This window comes from Aedes albopictus, unplaced genomic scaffold (assembly GCF_035046485.1).
Source record: "Aedes albopictus strain Foshan unplaced genomic scaffold, AalbF5 HiC_scaffold_377, whole genome shotgun sequence".
NCBI classification, from domain to species: domain Eukaryota; kingdom Metazoa; phylum Arthropoda; class Insecta; order Diptera; family Culicidae; genus Aedes; species Aedes albopictus.
The window spans coordinates 1-20387 of record NW_026917174.1 but is presented as its reverse complement, the minus strand read 5'-3'; the positions used below and the strand labels follow the sequence as shown (position 1 = coordinate 20387).

General features: G+C 42.6%; 2 protein-coding genes across 3 annotated transcripts; one reads left to right on the top strand and one right to left on the bottom strand.

The window, feature by feature from the left end:
- Positions 1 to 1634: 1634 nt before the first annotated feature.
- LOC115265412 (probable RNA-directed DNA polymerase from transposon BS) lies at positions 1635 to 5172 on the bottom strand. The gene is made up of 2 exons (XM_062843625.1): positions 4049 to 5172; positions 1635 to 3948 (listed from the first exon to the last, which is right to left on the bottom strand). Exons 1-2 carry the CDS (start codon positions 5170 to 5172, stop codon positions 1635 to 1637), a joined length of 3438 nt encoding a protein of 1145 aa, XP_062699609.1.
- A 2127-nt stretch (positions 5173 to 7299) lies between these two features.
- Positions 7300 to 19957, top strand: LOC109427522 (surfeit locus protein 4 homolog). 2 transcript variants are annotated; one of them, XM_019703076.3, is made up of 4 exons: positions 7301 to 7526; positions 7684 to 7856; positions 18979 to 19242; positions 19305 to 19957. In XM_019703076.3, the coding sequence occupies exons 2-4, from the start codon at positions 7806 to 7808 to the stop codon at positions 19800 to 19802; spliced, it is 813 nt and encodes a 270-aa protein (XP_019558621.1). In that variant the 5' UTR covers positions 7301 to 7526; positions 7684 to 7805; the 3' UTR covers positions 19803 to 19957. The 2 variants fall into 2 exon arrangements, with proteins under 2 accessions (XP_062699608.1, XP_019558621.1); XM_062843624.1 differs by lacking the exon at positions 7684 to 7856 and having other exon boundaries at positions 7300 to 7526.
- The last annotated feature ends 430 nt before the right edge of the window (positions 19958 to 20387 follow it).

Below are 20387 nucleotides of genomic sequence, written 5' to 3'. Positions count from 1 at the left end.
AATAATACAAACCTATTAGCACTTTACAAAACAGTGGGAGCGCTACGGCTCCAAACCGGCTGCGCCATTGTGGTATCCGACACTTTTATTTACCATTCGGCCGATCCGCCATCAGCCGAATTGTTTTTTTCCAAATTTTAACGCGCACGATGACGAACATCCGTCCGTCACAACAATCTTCACTAAACTGAAGCATCCTCATCTATCAAGCACGAGTCAATGTATCTGACGTTTAGGGTGCGTTACGAGCGTTAGCCCGTGAGCACGTTTATAAAATTCCATTCATGCACGCTCAGATAAACGCATGCGTGTACGCTAAGAAAATGCAATACAAAATAAAACTAAGAATATATCGCTTTTTCTACTCTGTCATCTCTGGATACTACACACGGTTGTTTGTGAAAACCCATTAATGGGTGAAAAAACACCCACTTTCTCTAGAACTGCCTCTCCCCATTTTATGGGTAAAGGCTGTTTACCCATTAACGGGTAAAGCTGGTTTATGTCAAAAGATGGGTATTTATTTACCCACTATTGAAAACCAAATCTCTCAGCGAAATGGGTAAAAATTTACCCATTTTTATTCATGCAACTGGGAGGAAATCCAAAATATATTTATTGTTAGCATGTTAGTAAAGGCTCATTAGATAATATTAATAAATAAATTATATCTTTATTTGCTCTTTACTGAAATATTACATAATAAGTTATTTTAGCACTGAATTTTATTTGCCTATATGTGTTCCATCAGCGGGGTACGCTTTCTTCCGAAATTCTCCGGATTTTCGGGCATTATCCGACGACAACTTTCTTCTTCATTCTCTGGGGCTCGGCTCCAAGTGTGTCTTCTTAAATTTAATCAAAACCGGCTTCCTTATTCCAATGAAAAGGCTCACAGCGTTTCCCTGCCTGGTGCGAAGTAGGAAGATTGTGTAGTTCATTCTGTTTCGATAAGCGTCTGGAATGTGGAACCAAAGAATCTGTTAACATTCATGGACTTTCGCACTTACATAATTAATACATACCGGTGGTGCTGGTGATAATCAAAAAAGTTTTTAGTTTAAATAAAACAGCACAGCAGCACTATTGAAAATTTCCTCCTCCTTGCGACTTCCACTCCGATACAAATTTATTTCCAACTATTTTTTCACCCATCACCGGGTAAAAAAACACCCATTTAAATGCCAAATAGGACTACAAAAAGCGGGTGTTTTTTTACTCAGTTTAAATTTTCAATTTTACTCCTTTTGTGACAGAAACATGTTTTATTCCAAAATGGGTATTTTTTTACCCATCAATGGGTTTTCGCAAACAACCGTGTAGGGTTGCTCAAGTGAGATAGATGATGGTGTTTTCACGTTTAATTCGTATTCAATTGCGAGTTCAATTGGGTATATTCAACTGACTGGAATCAAGTCACTTGAACCGTCTAAATAGATCTAAACCGGGGAGATAGCCCACTAGGTCTTTTAAGCTGACAGGTCCGTGTATGCCACTGTTTACAACCGCCGAACAAAGGCGCAAACGCTTAACTGTCTTCTTCTTCTTCTTCTTCTTTGTTTGAGCAGAGGTGCTCGGGAGGGCCAGTGGCTGAGACTATATGCCCTATGTTCACTATGTTTCATTTGCGCACTTCACAGATTCATCTTTGCCTTTTTACAGAAGTCCACTATTTGTTCCAACATTTTTAGATTTTTCGTTTCAATCACAGTTTTGAACATTTCCGTTGTGCTTCCATACAGCCCATCAAAATCATATTTACTTCTAAGCATGCCGTATTTCGGGCAGTGTAGAATCAAATGTTCTGCAGTTTCACTTTCATCGCACATATCACATTCGCCGCTCTCAACGATCTTCATTTTGTTCAACCAGTAATTCGAGAAATCGTGCCCACTGATCAGTCTATTCAAGAGCCTCACTTGTCTTCCCTTAAGCTCAAGGCCCTTGAACCATGGCGTGTATTCGAACTTTCCGAATACGTCGTAGAATTTACGTCCTTTGTCTAATGAGTACTCCTGATACCATTTATTTGTCGCTTCTGCTTTGCATTTCTTTAGGTAATTTTGCGCGTCCTTCAGCAATCGTGGATTTCTGACTATTTGGAACGGTCTTGTTAGACCGTTTTTAGCCAGACTATCCGCTATTTCGTTTCCGGAGATGTTAACATGCGACGGTATCCACTGAAAGTCGATATTCCATTTCTGCGCCGTCTCCAGTATACGGACGAGAACACTATCTCCTTCACGTTGTTCGATGACGTTGTTCAGCATAATCAATGATGATTTGGAGTCCGTATATATGACATAGTTTAGTAGTTGTTGCCTTTCTACAATCTGGGCTGCTTCCGATATAGCCAGAATTTCGGCCGACATTATGCTCGTTTCATACGCTAGCTTTATACTAAACCGCTGTCTTGTATTTTCGACGTATATTCCTACGGCGCATCTGTTTCCCTCCTTAGACGCGTCCGTAAAGATCCTTCCTCGTGTGCTATATTTTCCATTCATAGCACAGAGTGCCGCCTGTTTGAATACTCTGTCGCTGATTTCCTTTTTAGCCGATGTTATCCCTTCCAAGGTCGACTGAATTTGAATCTCTCGATTCAGCGTGATCCTATTCACCGGTGAGATCGAGTCGAAGACATCCTGATGCTCCAGATACATGTATTCCATGAATGTAAACGCCTCATCGCTTATGCTCGCTCGGTCCAATCTGTTTAGTGCTTTTAGCTGCTTGGCAACTATGTTGTTTCTGTGCATTGCTCTGCATATTTCTCTTCCAGAAACATACTCCAGTCTTACCTTAATTTGGTCCTGCCCACTTATAGCGTGTAGCACGTTTAGTGGTGTTGTTTTCGTTAGTCCATTTGCTTTCCGTAAACACTGGTTGTTGACTGTCTCCAACTTCTTCAAATTCGACTTACTAGCGTTGTTGAATGCCGTACATCCGTATTCCGTTACACTTCGAATCAGTGCTTCATACAAACGTATCATCACTTGTGGGTGGCTGCCATGTTTAATTCCAGATAGTACTTTTAACACGTTCTGCCTGTCTCGAAGTTTCTGTCCCAACTCTCGAATGTGAACTCCGAAGCTCAACGTTCGATCAAGATGTACTCCCAGGTGTTTTATGCTCCAAACCGTTTCAATCGCTTGCCCGTTGATTTTAATTGATAGCTGTTTGTTGTTTGCTTGGAACAATACAGCTTTCGTTTTTTCAGCATTTATCTTGAGATTCAGCTCTTCGGCTTTATCTCGGAAGTTGTCCAAGAACAATTGCGCCTTCTTGTTGATCTCATCGAGACTCTTCGCCTTCACTAGAACTTCGAAGTCATCGGCGTACTGCACCAGGATCACGTCCTCGACCACTATGGCGTGAAATCCCAGCGTGTACACGTTGAACAGAGTAGGGGACATGACGTCCCCTTGTGGTAATCCATTGCTGACTATTCTTTCGATTACTCCGCTCCGTACAGCCATTTGCAACCTTCGATTCTTCAAAAATGATTCGATCCAGATTTGTACCTCATTTGGTACTCTCAGCTCCGATAATATTTCTCCCAGTTTATCCGTCTTGACCGCATTGGACAAGTCAATTGCAATGAGTGCAACTACCTGTCCACCTCTTTTCGCTGCCTTGATCTCATTAATCAAATACGACACACATGTTATGGTGGACATGTGACGCCGGAATCCAAAAGATGTGTCCGGAATTATCTTGTTTTCCTCTAGAAAATGTTGTAGCAAATGCAGGACTGCTGTGTTTGCCACTTTGGTGATTGTCGAAACCAGAGATATTGGACGCTTTCCCTCGGGTAGTGTTTGGTCACGACCAGGTTTCGGAACCGGTACGATCTTTATCACTTTCAACGCGTCGCTTATTGTTCCGCGGAACCACATATTGTTCAAATCTCCGATGATTACGTCGGTAACTTCCGGACTTAGACTCCTTAGTGTTTCGTATGAGATGAGATCGACTCCTGGGGCTGATTTTTTTCTTTTTGGTTGATACGATGTTCTTCCAGGTGTCTCTGGTTAATAGTGGATACTCAACAACCTTTTCGTAGCTTCCCTCTATTGTTGTGTTGCACTTCTCAAAATGCGTATCCAAAAAAGACTCAGCCGCTTTTCTATCGTCGAACAGCACGTTGTTTTCTCTCCGGCGTCGTTTGTGGCCTGTCACCATTCCTACCTTCTGCCACAGCTCCTTGGAGGTATAAAAAGGCCCAATTTCGTCCGGTAGACCTTCGAACTTCTTCCTAATTTCTTCGCGTTTGAGTCGTTGGAATGTTGCAGCTTTCTTTTTGTACATCAAAAGGTTCTCTAGGCTCGATTGGCGATTGAATGCTCTCCGTGCCTCTGATTTATCTCTCCACGCTTGGTCAACATCCTCTGACCACCAGTACTTTGGAACTCGCTTAGTTTTGAATTTATTTCGTTTGATGATCTCTTTATTCCTGTCCATCAGGTCCTCCACATGCTTTACCGCAGACACATCCAGGGTTGCGATGCTCCTAAGCACTTCTCGTCGATTAACATGCACATTTGTTCTATTGTGTTGACTATATCCGAATGATACTTTTATCGCCATGTGGTGGCTACCAATGCTCCAATCCGATACCTTCCACTCCATGCTCTGGTACAAGCTCGGGGTACAAAGAGTGATGTAAATTGCACTAGATCTCCTGTCCATCTGTACAGGTACAAACGTAGGTGATCCATCGTTGCAAATGATCAAAGGTGCTGCATCTACATTGTCCGCTAAAACCTTTCCTCTACAGTCACAACGTTCATCTCCCCATGCTTGATGGTGTGCATTAAAATCGCCTCCGATTATAATTTTCGAGAGTTTTCCCGAGAAATCTATGAGTGCCTTGCAATCTTTCTCGAAATCATCCAAATGGATTGACGGGCTGATATATACAGACAGCACCGTTACGTTTTTGGACAGTACCTCTACACACACAGCCTGTGTCATATCCGAGGTAGCTGGTAGCTTGTGGCTTTTATAGTTGTAATTAGTTGAAACTAGAACCGCTGCACCACCGTATCCATCATTACGAGAATCGGTGATTGTGTGGTATCCCGAAATTTTGTATTTATTGATACTCACGTTTTCGTCGCTGGTCCATACCTCTGACAGTATTCCGATATCCAGGTCCTCTCCGCTCATGATCCTGAGTATTTCAGCCTTATTTTTGAATAAGCTCTGAACGTTACATTGTAATATCTTCAAATCCATTGCGTTTTGGAAAGAAAGAGCAATTCCTCATCCTTATATTTCCTGATCTGAGTTGTACTCATCAGTATTCTGAATTACAACTTTGGCCAGATCAAAATGTTTATTCGTGCATTCTTGAAAATGGGCCTTAGCAGCCTCATCGTTTCCCAGTTTAGTTACGTATTCTGCATAGAAGTTCATCAAGTCTGCCTGGTGTTTATCCTCCACCGCCTTGATTTGCGCATGCGCTTTGGATTCCATTTTTTCTCGTGCTTGCTTCAGGGCGTTTTCCCATTTCTCCTGTTCATCCACTGCGTGTCGGTTTCGTAGTCCTGTTCCGACGGTATTATTGCTGCTTTGTGAAACTATTTTGTCTCGCTCTTCCGTGATTCTCTGTGCTTTTGGTGCCAATGCGTTTGGATCTTTCGGGTCGAATCTCTGTCGCTTTCCATAGGGTTTCGATTTTTGCTGTTCTCTCTTCTCCTTCTCGATTTCAATCGCCGCTTTGATGGCCTTTCGTTCCTGGTTTGTTTTAATCCATTGCTCTTTAAGCGGATTCTTCCACTTGAAGCTTCCTCCTGCCATGTTCGCAAATGAGTCAGCACACGTAGGGAATTCCTCCATGTGACTCAGTGGTTCGTAGATGTTTACCGACGCGATGGGGATGATTTCGCGTGCCTCAGTGTAGTTGTAATTCTTCCTTACCATTAAGCCTTTGATTTTTGATTGGCGTTCCCTTTCTGGACATTTTGCATCCTTCGATGTGTGATCCGACGAGTTGCAGTTTGCACATCTGGTCTTCTTTTGACAGTTCGCATACTCCTCATTCGTTTCATGTTGTTCTGTGCATGTTTCACAACGTCGACGGCCTTTGCAATTATTTTCACGGTGATTGAACCGTAGGCACTTTGCACAGATAACTACCTTCTGATAGAAGGGACGTACGGACGTACTGCGCTCTTACAACAGAACAATCGAACTGAATCGGGTAGTTGGTTCGCTCGGAATGATACGCTGATCCTCGTCGTTGGTATTTTTTCCGATGTGCGTGTCAAACGCCGAACTCCCAGAATTGGAACCTCGCAATCGATACCTTCCAAAATTTCTTCCTCGGTAATATCCTCAGGAATACCAGAGATAACCCCGGTGATCGCCACAAGATGTCTCGGAACGTAGGCTCTGTATGGCGAATCCGCCACATTGAGAGCTTCCAGCAATTGATTCGCCTTGTCGTAGTTGTTCAGATAAACCATTACTCGTCGTGCTCCTGTGTACTTCATGTCAGTCACATATTTCCGGAATTCCTCATGTTTACGAATCATCAGTCCCACGGAGTACTTGTTTATTTTTCTGTCCCTGTCTTTCAATTCCATGTACACTCTGTACGGTGGGCTGTCTCGGCAGGTGTAGGTGTAGTTTTCTCGTGCGTGTGCCCCATTGTTGCTGTTGTTGAACGACGTGCCTGCTTGTTGAGCTCCTCCGATAGCTTCATCCTGCAATCCATCCGCATACCAGTCAATCGGCGTATTTCGTAATCCATCTCTCAACGTCGGATCGGGGGGATCTTTCGTACCCATCTTCTGCTCTTCCTCCTTTTTCTTTTTCACTTCTTCCCCACTTTTCAGCCAAATATGGCGTCCTTCTCGCCGAAAAAAACACTTCACTTCTCCTAAATTTCTCTTTCACTTCTCGCTCTTTATATATGTATTATCACACAAATATCACTTCCCAACAATATTCTTCCAGCTAAAAACTCCTTCCACACGTAATCTAGCCTTTTCCGCACAAAATAATCGACCGATTTATTTATCTTCGCACAACCCGAACTGTCTCACACGCGGTCAAAGAATCGAATGGCTTAACTGTCATTTTCATAGGAGAACTGTCAAAGGCCCGAAAAATCAGCTGATTTAAGATGTCAAATGAAAAGGTCCCTTCATTCCCACCATTTTATAACAACTTCAAAATTTTTCATTCGGAAAAAATCTCTTCCCTGGGCACCCCATTCGGTTTGACAGCCGACGTCAGCGCAACCCCACGGGGCCGTGCAAGAAAACTGCCGGAAACTGCAATAATTACACATCAACAGCTCGCTCGCTTGACTGGCAGGCTGCAAACGAGACGTCGGTCGTCGGTTCGAACACGGAATTTCATCGCTCTTCGAGTCCTGAGTGCTGCTTGCTGCTGGTACAGGAGAAAGTCTGACTCCCGTCTTACAGCGAGGGTTTTCCCCGATTATTTCACGCGCAATTCTGTGTAGACTTTGTGCCGGGAAGGAACTTCCGGCACCCGTGCGCTTCCTGACGGTAGGTAGACTTTGTGCAAGGCCGAACGAAAGGGAAAAAGCAAGGAAAAAGTGCTTCACTAATGATTGTGTGTTTCTTCTTTTCTTTTCGACGACGACGACGACGTCGACGTCTCTTTGGTGGCGACGGCGGTGGTTGGGACACGACTCCAAAAAAGTTGTGAGAAAGATTGTGAAACGAAACCATCTCCAGTGGGGAGCGGTGGTGGGATCAAAGCTGAAGGACGAATAGTGTTTAGAAGGAGAAGCAGCTGCTACCGCACAGAGGAACACCACAACCATGAATATACCGAACCAATATCTGGAGAAGACTGAAGACGTTGCGGACCAGGTGAGTAGGGGAGTGTGGGGTGCTGTAAAGTGAGTTGTGACGTATGCGAGACGGGCGTCGAGCGCGAGCCGAAAGAGTAAAGGTCAGCAGGTTGGGCTCCAAAAAAATGCAAAATAATCGCGTTGAAAAACAGAGTCAAGTGGCAGGGATGCCAACTGGGCAGGGACTAGATCATAGCTTAAGAGGGCGCTTAAACTCGATTGCGTTGAAATCGAAAACCGAAAAGTCTGCATTAACATGTCTAAAGGGTCTAACTCGTTTTGTAAACAAACATTGTTTCTGTCGCTGTAGGGTCTATCTCGATCCACCCACGCATCTGGGGGCCGTTATCAGAAAGATCAAACTTCGCTCTTTCTGATAACCACCCCCAGATGCGTGGGTGGATCGAGATGAGCCCTACAGCGACAGAAACAATGTTTGTTTACAAAACGAGTTAGACCCTTTAGACATGTTGATGCAGAAGTGAAAGTTCCAGACGTGATAGATTTTTGTTTTTGAAGTCTGAAGCTGGATATGAAGTACCGTTAAATGGAGTAGCATTAATCGGTTTATTCAATATTCTGTCGATTCTTCTGCAAGTAATAATATTATATGAACCTTACATCCTATAGGGTAACGATCGAATTTTGGACCCCTAGAGGACATTAGTTAGAATTTAAGTCAAAATCAAACAGATTCAGAGGGTGTTTTCCATAATGATCATAAAAAACTCAACTGTCCGTTAAAAATACCTAAAAGGTAATGTTGTATCTCGCGCCTAGAGCGGCGCAAACGTTGGCTGTTCAGCCACATCCAAGCAGCGATCCATTCAACCGCGTTGCGTTAAATGTTCTTCTTCGTCGCCACCTGGAGTCCCCCCATACATCAGCTCAAAACCAACAAAGCAGCTGGTAAGGATGGTATCGCAGCTAAACTCATCAAGATGGGCCCTGAAAAGTTGGCCACCTGCCTATCGGTTGATAGTCAGGATCTGGGAAACCGAACAGCTACCGGAGGAGTGGAAGGAAGAGGTAATCTGCCCCATTCACAAGAAAGGCGATCATTTGGAATGTGAGAACTTCAAAGTGATCACCATTTTGAATGCTGTCTACAAGGCGCTATCCCAGATCATCTTTCGTCGCCTGTTACCTAAAACGAATAAGACTCGTGGGAAGTTATAAAGCCGGCTTCATCGACGGCCAGTCGACAACGGTCCAGATCTTCACCGTACGACAAATCCTTCAGAAATGCCGTGAATTCCAGGTCCCAACGCATCACCTGTTCATCGACTTTGAAGTGGCATGCGACAGTGTCGACCGCGCAGAGCTATGGAGAATCATGGACGAAAACGACTGACTAGACTGTTTAAAGCAACGATGGACGGCGTGCAAAACTGCGTAAGGGTTTCGGGTGAACTATCCAGTTCATTCGAATCTCGCCGGGAACTGTGACTAGGTGACGGACTCTCATGCCTACTCTTCAACATCGCTCTGGAAGGTGTAATGAGACGAGCTGAACTCAACAGCCGGGGAACGATTTTCACAAAATCCGGTCAATTTGTGTGCTTTGCGAACGACATGGACATTATCGCCAGAACATTTGAAACAGTGGCAGAATTGTACACCCGCCTGGAACGCGAAGCAGCAAAGGTCGGACTGCTGGTGAATGCGTCCAAAACAAAGTACATGCCGGCAGGCGGAACCGAACACGACCGGGTCCGTCTAGGTAGTTTTCGAGCGACGCGTGCTAAGGACGATCTTCGGCGGTGAGAATGGTGTGTGGCGAAGAAGGATGAACCACGAGCTCGTTACACTCTACGGCGAACCCGGCATCCAGAAGGTGGCCAAAGCCGGAAGGATAGGGTGAGCAGGGCATGTTGCAAGAATACCGGACAACAACCCTGTAAAGTTGGTGTCCACGACTGAACCGGTTGACACAAGAAGGCGTGGAGTGTGACTTGGCGAGCATTGGGCGTGACCGAAGATGGAAAACGGCAGCCACAAACCGAGTATTGTGGCGTACTATTGTTGATTATATCTTGTCTTAAATCATGTGATGTTGAGCAAATAAATGTATGTATGTATGTTGGATGTCGGTTCCCTGTGACTACGCAATTTAAAAAAAACTACCTATTTAGTTATTAGCGTGGTCGATCGACATTTCATCTGTGTTACGTCTGCTCGTCTATGTCTTAGAAGTAGTGCACGAATTCGTCTATCTCGGATCCTCACTATGTAATGCCACCGAACCGGGAAAAACGGGAAAACCTGGAAAAAGACGGGAATTCGGAACGACCGGGAAAAAAGCGGGAAAAAGTCGGGAATTTGGAATGATTACCGGGAAAATTGTTGGTAAGAGTAACTTGATGTGCATATTTGAATGTTTACACCTCATCGAAAATCTACAAAATCAAAGCCAAACAAAAATACTCATGGGATACTTCTACGAAATCCCAAGGAATTCGCCTGTGCAATTACTTGGAATTTCCTTAAAACAGAATTTGGGATTCTTCAAGAAGTTTCTTCTAGAATTCCTCTAGGTTTTTGTACCGCTTGATTATCTCTTGGAATTCGATGAGTTTTTTTTTTCGAGGAAAGAGTTTCTTACATCTGAGATTTTTTCAAAAGTTTATTTTTGGATTAATCCGTGTCTTTCCTTAAATTTATTCTAGTTTTTTTTTTAATAGATAAGAAAATCATAACCACTAAACTAGGTTTTAATCAAGACAACCTATTGCAATTTATTCAAGAGTTTCTTTTAAGATTCATCAAGATTTTCCTTCCGCAATTGTAACAGGAGTTGCTCCAATCTTCAAAATTTCCTACGGAAATTCGTCCCAGATTATTTTTTTGAAATCCCTCCAGAATTTTTTTCTTTTTTTCCTGGAGCTTTCTCTGGGGTTTCCCTAGAATTTTCTTCGGGAATTCCTCCGAAAGTTTTTTTTTTAGAAATCAATCGGGAGTTCTTTCTGGGATTCTTTACAGAGTTTCTTCTGGTATTTCTCCAGGATATCATTCTGTTACTCATCCATCTCCACGAGTTCTTTGCACGATTTCTGCAGGAGTGCCTTCTGAAACTTTGATTTTGAAAACTTTCAAGAGGTTTTGCTAAATTTTATCTTTATTTTATATTTGCTTTTTGGAATGTCTCCAGTGTTTCTTACTGCGTTTCCTTCAAGAGTTCTGCTTGGTCACCCTCCAGGAGTTTGTTCAAAGAAACCTCCAGGAGTTGCTTATGAAAGTTGCTCCAGGAGTTGCTTTTGGGCATCCTTCAGAAGTTCCCTCTGCAAATCACCAAGGAGTTCCTTCTGGATGAGCTCCCAAAATTTCTTACAAAAACTTCACGATAGTTGTTTCTGGAAATACTCCAGAATCCTGAAAATCAAACTACTGCGGGAGTTTTGTAATCGAGAACTCTTCCAAGAGTTCCTTGGGAAACCTTCTAGGCATGTGGGATATTCTTTTGGGAATCTTTCAGGAGTTCCAGGAGAAATCCCTAGATCGAATTCATGATCTCAGACCAAAAGTTGTTTCCCCTAATTGCCAACAGACTGACTAAAATCCTAAATTCCTCAAAGGTACCTCTTCCAGAAAAAATCCATTAACCATCGAGCGATCGCGCTGTTGTGTTTTGTACAACACGTTGAACAAATCTCGCTTTTTGTGTTCAGTATTAGCGTGGTGATGGCGGTGGTGGCCAACCGCGCTAGTTATGGACGGTTAAGGAATCTAGAGGAATCAACAAAAGATATACAAGGTGGAATCGCTAAAAGAAGTTACTGAAGAAATCAAAGATAGTATTTTTGGAGTAATCGAAAGATGAAATCTCGGTCAAAACTTTGTAAGCATCTCCAGATGTACAGGGGATAGACAAAATGATCGGGACAGGCAATATTTTCACTTTGTTATAAATATGTTCAACTAGCTGTAACTTTTCGAAAAATGCATCAAATATTCTCATTTTTTTACTGTAAGTTCATCAACTAGTTGTATATCAGTGGTTCAAATTTGGAAAAGATCGGGACATTCTCCACGAAGTTATAAGGATTCTTGGAAAAGGTAAAATTATCCGATAGCCAACTTTGAGCTGTTATATCTCCGGATTCAATGAACCGATTGCAATGAAATTTTGACCATTTATGACTTATATAATGAGCTATGAAAAACCGTTGACTTAACTTAAAATTCTTAACGCGGTAGAAAATTTTAACGATTAGATTATTTTTCTAATAAAACACCAAATTATCCAAAACTTCAACATCGTTTCAAAATTTAAGATGCAAATTATAGTTCATTTAATTTCACTCTAATTTACTGATATATAAAAATGTGTTTTCAAGGAAAGTAACAACATAGCCGCCAATAAATTTGAAAAGTAATGGAATACATGTTAAAAAAAGACCAATTTGTTGAAAAATCGTGAAAAAAAATTTAAATCGCTATAACTTTTTCTTTTGTTAAAAATTTCAAGTCAAGTCAAATGTTTTCCAGAGTACATTAGATAAGTCATGAATGGTCAAAATTTCACTGCAATCGGTTCATTAAATCCGGAGATATAACAGCTCAAAGTTGGCTATCGGATAATTTTACCTTTTCCAAGAATCATTATAACTTCGTGGAAAATGTCCCGATCTTCTCCAAATTTGAACCACTGATATATAACTAGTTGATGAAATTACAGTAAAAGTTTGAGAATATTTGATGCATTTTTCGAAAAGTTACAGCTAGTCTTGCAGCTAGTTGAACATTTTTTGAAAAGTGAAAAATTTACCTGTCCCGATCATTTTGTCTATCCCCTGTATGTTTTTGGGGGAATACTCAGTTGGACATCCTGGAGGAATCCCCGGAAACAACACCAATGAAGTTGCGTTAGGGCACCTACGCTAATGAATAAAATTAAAAAAAAATTGTTCGATTATCCTCCATGTCCCGGATAATCGAGTGCGACCTTTGCTGATTTTATATGCACATCTTATCTATTATAGATCTGTCATAGTTAGTTACCACTTCTACACTTGTTTTTTTAAGTACAAGAAAATAAGTAAAATAATGAGTGAGGGAAAGCTTGAATTATGCACTATTTGGAGCTGAATAAAAATATGTTGTAAGTAATTGTGTAGCATACGCCTTTATGTCATCATTGGTAGTTACTTCCATTTTTTCTATAGATGCATTACGTCAAGAATAATGTTAAACTATAAATATCTAGTACCGTAATCCGGGGTATCATTGATCAGCGGGGTAACATTGATCGGCTTGACCCACCTCATGAAATGTTCAAACAAGCATTTTACATTGAATCAGTTTCTGCTATGGAATGGTATATCGTAATCTGCTATCATTTAGCTATTAAATGACATGCAATTTATGAAAATTGAATTTCATAAACATTGAATTAAATCGATTTTTCCATAACTGTGTTTCGAAGCGCAATGAGATACATTGTCAAACATTCATGCTTGGCGTGAATACTAGATACAATATGAGGTCCGAAATCACTGTATTACTTCAATATGATATCCTAGAGTCAGATATAATAAACGAAACTTTTATGAAAATGCTATTTTTCAGTAAAATATACGATTTATTAAAAGTTGGCTATCAATTCTTTAAGCCATTGCCTACCTTTAGGCGTTATTCGTGGTTTAAAGGATTTTAATCCTAAAATAAGTTAAAAATTACATAATTTGTAAGAATTTGGGCAACATATTCGAAACCAGCGACCCCGAATTTAGTAAGTAAGGGTATTTTCAACACAAATGAACATTGATCACTGACATGATCAATGTTACCCCAAATCAACATAATCAAAAATTAGATTAAAAAACTTATTTAAACATGTTTTAAAGTTTTACAATACTTTTTCGAGTAGCTTAACACATACTCAGAGGGCCAGTACTTGTTTTAAAAATATAAAACATGTAACGTTTGCTTTAACAAGAGAATTATTCAAGAAAGATAGAAAATTCTGATCAATGTTACCCCGGATTACGGTACATAGTATTCACAGGATTGCAAGTGCATTTTTACATGGCACTTATCATCCATATGATACGAAAATTGGGCGTTACCTACTAATAAAATGTGCATTTTAAAAACCGGGAAAATTTCAGAAATCGTACCGGGAAAACCGGGAAAAAGACGGGAATTTCAAAACTGATATTTAGTGGCCACCCTGGTAGCCTTTGCGAGATGCGTTGAACTTCTGGTAGAACTTACATGTTTCTTGTGAACGGCACAGCAGTTCCATTTCCTCGCACTCCTCTTCTTCCAGGCGGCGCTTTTTCTCCCGGAAGAGACGGGTCTGCTGCTTCCGCTTCTGTCTGTATCGCTCCACATTCTGTCGGGTTTCATGCTGCAGCATTACAGCCCGCGCTGCGTCCTTCTCCACCAGAACCGCTATGCACTTCTCGTCGAACCAATCGTTTCGTCGTCTTCGTTCTACGTACCCGATAGTGCTCTCGGCTGTAATGTGTATTGAGTTTTCCGACGATTATTAAATTAAAATCTGTCCACTAATAGGCTACATTTTGCTATAAGAACAAGAAGAATCATGATTTTGTTTGTTTTGATGAAGTTACTGGCGAAGAGAGAATCGACGAAAAGAACTCGATCAAATCAGTTAGGCCCAAATGAGAAATCATTGTTGATATTTGTGGTTTTCATTAATAGCTTTCCAAAAGTTTCTCTCAGGATTTTACGAGATTTTTGTACAAGATCTTGTAGGGATTTCTTCAGAAAGTTTTCCAACATTTCTCTGAAAAAAATCTACAAGCACTCCGCGAGTAAAAAGAAATCCTTAAGAACCTTTGGGTCGGCTGAAACTCCTGTAGAAATTCAGAAAGAAAGTCTAGAAAAGCATATGGATAATTCTTTAGGAAAGTACGGAAGAAATCCCGCGTGGAGCTCCTGCAGAAAAATTCTTGAAAAACTCCTTAAGAAATCCTTGTAGGAGTTGTAGGAGAAATCCCAGGAATAACTCCTGTAGCAATTCTGGAAGAAATCATGGGAATATTTCCTGGGGAAGTCCCAAGAGGAACATCGGAAGGAATCTCGAGAAAAACTTCAGTAGAAACTTCGCGCTTAAGTTCGCGACAACATCTGCGATATATCTTGTGAGAAATAATGGGAGATATTTCAAGAGGTATTCCTAGAGAAGTTCCGGAAAGAAACCTTGACCTTCTCCATGTTCATTCGACCTATTTTTTTATAGGTGCAAAATTTCCCTGAGTATTCCAGGTGTTTTTTTTTTCAATTTAATAATAATTCAAATTCCCTGAGAATTCCCGGCTTCCCAGGTTTTTCCTGGTAGTAGAGACACCCTGCTAAACCTTCCCTGAAACTTTCCTTTCGGAAACGCCCATGAAACTCCTTTGAACCCCCTGAAAAACACTAGAACGCCTCTGAAGCCTCCTGATCAGGGAATCAAATTATCAGCAAATTGAGATGAAAATTGGCGTTTTCCGAGTAACCGAATTCTACGATTCTTTTTCCAGTAAGAAATGTTTATCGGTCGCTGCTGTTGTCCACGATCAAAGATAGCCGAAAACTGAAAATCGCTCTTGCCATTTTCGCTATCCAACTTTTTTCGCCTTGCCGGTTATCGCGATAATTATCAGGAGGCAAATAACAAAAATTGTGCCGCCAACGGGATTCAAACCTAGACCCTCCACAAAAATGTTTCCTAACGTGCATCATAACTACGCGGCCACACAAGCTGCTCGAGAGTTGGATGAAATTTGATGCATAAAAGCTACCTTTGGTGGCGACGGTGAGACGGAAAGGCGAACAAAGAGCAGGGAATAAACCAGTCGGCTTTTCATTGCTGGTGATAATCCATTTTCAGCACTGCGGAACGAGCGAGAACACATTCTCGGAAGAAATCTAGGTCTGAATTTATCGCACGTCTTTTTTCACCGATAATGCATGTGAGCGAGTTTTCTATGATCGCGATCGTGATCGATAATTGCATTCCCTGCTCCTGATACACCCATGAACCCCTGGAATGCTCCTGAAATCTCCTGGAACGCTTCTGAACCCTGATTTTAAGCAAGCGGGACGCGTATGGAACTGGCAATTTCATGACTTACTGAAGCACCTAGTTTTCACGCTAGACCTGAAAAGAGATCGTAGAGCTGTCTACATTTTTCATAGGTGTCCAAAACTAACCATCCTTTCCCATCCCTCAGCAGTCGCAAGGATGTGTCCAGGTCAGTGATCGACCATTAGAGGATTGCGTCAGTCTTGTCTAAGAGTCAGAGATTAGTCCCAAATCTTTGTGCTTTGGTTCGGACGGGAAGGAGGCAACCCTCATAACAGCGGTCTAGGACTGTACCGCCTACGAATTTGTGCGACTCGCTTAATGCTAATGCTACTGAAGCACCTAGGTTTCACGCAATCAGCGAATTATTCGTGTTTGTACACGCCATTTCCTGGGCATCCAAGTCTAACGCAGTGAGAAACAGTTTTCTCACAGTCAACGGGTCTACATTCAGAAGTTTTTGAAGCGTTTTGGATTTACTGAAGCGAGGTCGTCAAAGATTGCTGACCATCTGCAACAAAATGAGGAAACTGTCGAATAATCACCAGCATTCAAGCCTGATTGATCGGATATAACGGATATAAGCGTAGTCTGTGAGCAATCCGTCGCAGGCGGATTGGTTACAGGCAAATCAAATCCTCCGGTATTTCAAGCTTATCCAGAACGACGAGTTTATACTGGGGCCAAGATATTCAAGCGAACATGGAGGTCCACATTGACGCCGACTGGGCTAATGATACGCAAACCCGAAAGTCGAATTCCGGATTCCTTATGACGTTAGGGGGTGGTCCAATCCACTGAGGTACTCTTTGTTTGGACCCGGTTAGGGTGCCTCATGCTTTAAGGAAAAAATCACATGTCAAAAAGTTCGATGGGCCCCATCTTATTTTGACGCCACGATGCTTTGGTCAAATTTTCAGCTCAATCCCTTAACATTTGGGCGGTGCTAAACTTGTTTGAAGTTTGTATGAGAGTGTAAATGGAAAACATCGTTTTTTGCATTTTTCTCGTGAGGGGCACTGTTTTCGTAAATCACGTAATCGATTCAATAGTAATATAGCCTAGGATACACCGAAAAACTTTGTCGAAGACCGCATCGTGATCAAATTAAAAAAGCGATACCCTAGTTAATACTTGCCCATTCAATGAGATTTTATTGCTATTGTTATTCCTTTACATGTTAAAGGTTAAGCACCACCATATGGTCTACAGGTAATATCTTTTCTCAGAAACTTCGGATGACTTTGCGGTCTTTGACAAAGTTTTTCGGCACATGTAAGGTTATAATTCTATATAAACGGTTATGTAATTTAAGGAAAAATAGTGTTCCTCACGAGAAAAATGCAATAAACGATGTTTTCCCATATAAACTTTCATACAAACTTCAAACAAGTCTAGCACCGCCCAAATGTGAACGGATTGAGCTGAAAATTTTACCAGAGCATCGTGGCGTCGTACAGAACGAAATAAGAAGGTGGCCTATCGAACTTTTTGACATGTGGTATTTTGAGCCATGCTAATCCGGGTGTTCTATGTATATGTGCAGAATGTCGAGGCGGCGGCGTTGTGGAACGGAGGTAAATTCGATGTAGCATTTCTTGAGTATTCATGAAGTACTGTAACAGTCATATACAGTAGACGTTCGGTAACTGTAACATGTTTACGTTTCACTTAGCCAACAAAATTCGATATGTGCAACGCCTGACAGCCGTAAAAAAAACCATCAATTAACATTAAATAAACTTCTTTCGATTGTTTATTTGGGCTAACAGCGTTCTATTTTGACGTGGCGGTGCGATACCTGAGAATTTGCACCGTTTGCACCGATCAAACGTCTACGGAGTCGATTGTCCGATAAGAAGTACAGAGCAATGTTGAAGGAAAAGATTCGGCGCGGGCGGTAATGCTGCAGCGTGGAAACCGGTAGAACGTGAAACGATACAAACAGACACGGAAGTAGCAGACCCACTGTTTTCGGGAGATTATACTCGGATACGCTATTCTTAATCTCCCAAAAGTAGCGCTCGCCATTTTGATTCAATCTTGTTGCACTGTTAGCTGTTGAACTGTTAGCATTGTTCATTGTTTGTCCAGCTATCGTGAAGCTGGAAGCCTTGACCGTGTTAACACATCCACCGATTCAAGCTTGTGACGTTGATGGTAAGACCTGTCGCGGAGGACCTTCCGGCAAGCAGTTTTACTCTGTATATCAAACGCCGTTGAGCTAATAGAGCAACGTGATCATCCAGTCATTTAGATGCCCATGGTAAAGAGCTGCCACAGCAACCCACGATTTGGTTCACAATCAATTGCGCGTACCACGCCTACTACGATGAGGAACAGTTGCGGTGATCAGCAACGGCTGAAGCTTTACTTCGGCAACGGCCCTGTTGAGATCGGACAAGAAACCGTGCGCAGTAATGTGTTCCAATGGAACCGTAGATATTCTCAGGAACTTTAGTTTGAGATATTTACTAAATTTGTCTCTGTCAGCGACGTGCAATGAAATAACGTCACTGACGATAAATACCATGGTAATCATAAGTTCAGCTAGTGGGTAGATACCTCAATAGTCTAAGACGAACATGCCGCATCAAACGGCAAGTTGCATTGCCTTGCTAATTTATTAATCAACGACGCCCTGACCTGGCGCAGTGAGCTTTTTGCTCCAAAGCGTGTATCGACAGGCCTATCAGTTTTTGTTTTACAAATTTACTGATAACGAAACGTACAGCGTACGCGGGAAGGCAGCTATACGGCATGACATTGGGGAAAATTATCGACATATGTTTCCGATAGTAATCATCGTCATACTATAAACGGGAAGCCTAACTCTGCTACGTCACTCCCATCGCAATGGATTATCATTAATAATTGATTGAGCAGAACCGAACGCACGTTGACAACGTGTTCGACACGCGTCGCCCTCATTCGCTACCATGCGCGTCCATGAACCGGTTCGACTCGCTTACGTAAATTCGCACGACGACGCTTCGTCTGTAAACACACAGTCTTCAATGTGAATTTGCATAATTTCTGGAACAGTGTTGCCAGTTTCGCTGGAACTGATTTCTTAAATATAAAAACTATTTTCCGCCCACAGGTGATCCGCAAGGGAAAGCACGTCCTGCCGCATGTGGCCCGGCTCTGTCTGATTGCGACCTTCCTGGAGGATGGCATCCGGATGTGGGTCCAGTGGAACGAACAGCGCGAATATATGGACATGAGCTGGGGATGTGGCAAGTTCCTCGCGACGGTCTTTGTGCTCATCAACCTGGTGGGGCAGATCGGTGGCTGCGTGATGGTGCTGGGCCGGTTAAAGGTGACCATCGCCTGCGGAATCCTGTTCTTCATCGTCGTGCTGCAGGTAAGGATAGTGTTCGGTGGTAGGGAAGCATGCATGCTGATCATATTTTTCTTTCACCGTAGACCATCGCCTACTCGATCCTGTGGGACATTCAGTTCCTGCTGCGAAACCTGGCACTAATCGGCGCCCTGTTGTTGGTATTGGCAGAATCTCGAGGTGAAGCTCGCAGCCTGTTTGCCGGCGTTCCATCGCTCGGCGAGAACAAACCGAAGAACTTCATGCAGCTGGCCGGACGTATCCTGCTGGCGTTCATGTTCATCACCCTGCTTCGGTTCGAGCTGAGCTTCCTGCAGGTCCTGCAGGACATCCTCGGGTCCATCCTGATGGTCCTAGTCGTGGTCGGCTACAAGACGAAACTGTCCGCACTGATCCTGGTGGCGCTGCTGACCGTGCTCAATCTGTACCACAACGCCTGGTGGTCCATTCCGGCCTACAAACCGCTGCGGGACTTTTTGAAGTACGACTTCTTCCAGACTCTGTCCGTGATCGGTGGACTGCTCATGATCGTCTCGCTCGGCCCGGGAGGCGTCTCGATGGACGAACACAAGAAGAAGTGGTAAACCAGAGACAAAGCAAGCGAGCGTGGAACGATCCGCCGTCTATCCATCCACCGCCTACTTATTTGATTGATATTCGTTCCGTCATCGTGTGAAAGAGACAAACCGAGAGCAAGCGAATAAACTGAAAGAGAGCGAGAGGCAGCGCGAGCGACACATTTTTTTCGATTTGATAGGATTTTTTTAATACAAAAAGAAATGTTTTATTGAAATTTTGTATCGATTCATCACACATACACACGTCGGACGAAATCACTCAGCAGCCACCACCCACAACCTGGAAGACCCCCATCGACGACATGTGATACGACAGAGACAGAGAGAGCGATAGCGTTAGAGACAGTAGTGTGACACTTCCATCGAATCGTTGAGCTAAAAGCGCTGCGCCAGCAGAACCCAAGACTTCAGACTATTCCCAAGAACATGATGGACGTTGATTTTCCCGTACCCTGCAAATTCCCGTATTAGGGCCACCTGGTGGCAAACTTTAAGCAAGCAGTTTCCGTTTGTTCCGTCGAAAGAGAGAAAACTGTGCATGATGAAGGAAGAACAAACCAACTATAATTATTAAGTGAAAGGGAAAAAAGT